The 2020-nt window shown below is 58.9% G+C and overlaps 1 protein-coding gene across 1 annotated transcript; it reads left to right on the top strand.

Annotated features, from left to right (window-relative positions):
* Window positions 1-442: 442 nt before the first annotated feature.
* LOC119340230 lies at window positions 443-1514 on the top strand. Its single transcript, XM_037612128.1, has one exon. It carries the CDS (start codon window positions 509-511, stop codon window positions 1304-1306), a length of 798 nt encoding a protein of 265 aa, XP_037468025.1. The 5' UTR covers window positions 443-508; the 3' UTR covers window positions 1307-1514.
* Window positions 1515-2020: the final 506 nt, after the last annotated feature.

Below are 2020 nucleotides of genomic sequence, written 5' to 3' on the forward strand. Positions count from 1 at the left end.
GATGTGAGTTGAGGTACCCGGTCGCCCACAGCTCGCTCGGCACCAACCAAACCAGACCAGACGAGACCAGATCAAACAAACCGTGTGCTCTGCTGTTTCCATTGACGGACGCCACGCCCAAAACCACGAGCTCCCGCGCCCACCGATCCATACACCCGCTCGGTCTCCTTCTCCCCCGCGCTTTTATCTACTCTACCAGACAAGGCCACAGATCATCACCGTACCATACTCGCATCGCATACAGCAGCGCCACAAGGAAGGCCAAAGCGAAAACCTAGCAACGGAATCACATCCTACCTGTAGAAGTGCATGCTCTAGCCAATGCAAGACTAGGCAGCACATTATACGTCAACACTTCCCCTCACGTGTGGCTCCCTGAGGCCTAAACGTGGACCGAAAGTGGGCTGCAATTTTAATTGCGCCAACCGGGTCTTGAACTCAAGACCTCTTGGCTCCGATACCATGTAGAAGTGCATGCTCTAGCCAATGCAACCAAAAGACCGATCTGATGGAAGAGACTAGGCAGCACATTATACGTCAACACTACCTACTAGACCGCTCACCGGCAATGTGCAGAGGGATGGTGGACGACCTCCGCCCGCTCGGGCCCCGGCGGCTCGATGTGCGCGCCTTCTACCTCCGCCTCTCCTCCTCCTACTCACCCACGTCGCCGCCGCCCGCGGAGCTCACGCTCGTCTACCGCCCGGCCATCGGCGGCTCCGCACTGGAGCTTGCCAGCCGCGCGCTCCCGCCGGCGTGCCCCGCCGAGGCCACCCTCCTGCTCGTCCGCGGCGCGGACGACGCGCCGGCGTACGCGAGCGCCGATCGCGTCTCGGCCGCCGAGGGCGCGCGCTTCGAGGTGTACGCCGGGAAGGAGCTCGCGGCGGAGGGCGCCTTTTTCCCGCGGCGGCGCCTCGACGGAGGAGGGTGGCGCGTCGAGTGCCGCCGGCCGGCCGGGTCGCGCTCGCGGGTGGCGGAGGTGCTGGTCCTCGCGGAGGGCGGCGTGCTCATAAGGGCCAGGGCCAGGGCGGCGAGGCGGATCGGGTGCGCGACGCCGCTCGAGGGGATACCGGAGGAGGATGCGTCCTCCTGGGGGTCGTGCGAGTGCGGGGCTTGTGGGGACGAGTGGCAGATGGTCGGAGACAGCAGCAGCGATGATGATGACGGCGACAAGCTGAAGGAGGAGGAGGTGGAGGCCGAGACGATGCGGTGGGCGCTGGAGATGGGCGCCTGGGCGGTGTGCGTCGGGGTCGGCCTGCTCGCCACCGCCCGCCGGTTCAGCCGGAGGAGGGCCGCGCTCCGGTGATCCCTGCCTGTCAAGAGAAATTTGTTTTTGTTTTCTTCAGTCTCACTTGGTCAAAGTGTATTCAGCAGTAGCTTCTTCTTCTTCAGTCTAGTGATTTTGTTTCGTGGGAGTTGTCAATCAAAGCTTGTAGCGTATATGTACATACACTCGAAATCATACTGGTCAGTAGTGATACTGGTGTATGAACTTTGCACAACATACTACAGTACATCAAAACTGATCACTCGGAATCGATTCACCATGAAAATCATTCTGTGCACTTTTTTCTCAAGAAAAAAAACTGAAACTGATTGCAAAACTGCAAGTGCGATAGCATCAACACGTTCCTCTCCATTCGCGATCTCGTCGGCATATGTTGCGGCTCGGGACTGGAAGTCTGGACCCCAGGAAGAAGAGCACCTCGCTCACCGCCATGCTGCGCGTCGCGTGCTTGCCCAAGGCAGCTGGTCAACCATCTGCAATCCATATTCTCTGCTAATCCATCGCGTGCTTACGGCCAGGAACGCAGCACGGTAGATATCATCATATAGCAGACCCAAAGGCGGCATCGGAAGCAATGGCATGGCTATCTTGTTATTGGGCTAAAGCCCAGCGTGCTTGCCAGGCTGACCCACCCAACACGACTACTAGGGTCTAGCGGTGCTTCTGAATTTTTTGTCCCTGGTCTATTAGGTTTAGTCCCATACCGCTTATGGAAACTTTGTCACATATGTT

Source organism: Triticum dicoccoides, chromosome 7B (genome assembly GCF_002162155.2).
Source record: "Triticum dicoccoides isolate Atlit2015 ecotype Zavitan chromosome 7B, WEW_v2.0, whole genome shotgun sequence".
Taxonomy (NCBI): domain Eukaryota; kingdom Viridiplantae; phylum Streptophyta; class Magnoliopsida; order Poales; family Poaceae; genus Triticum; species Triticum dicoccoides.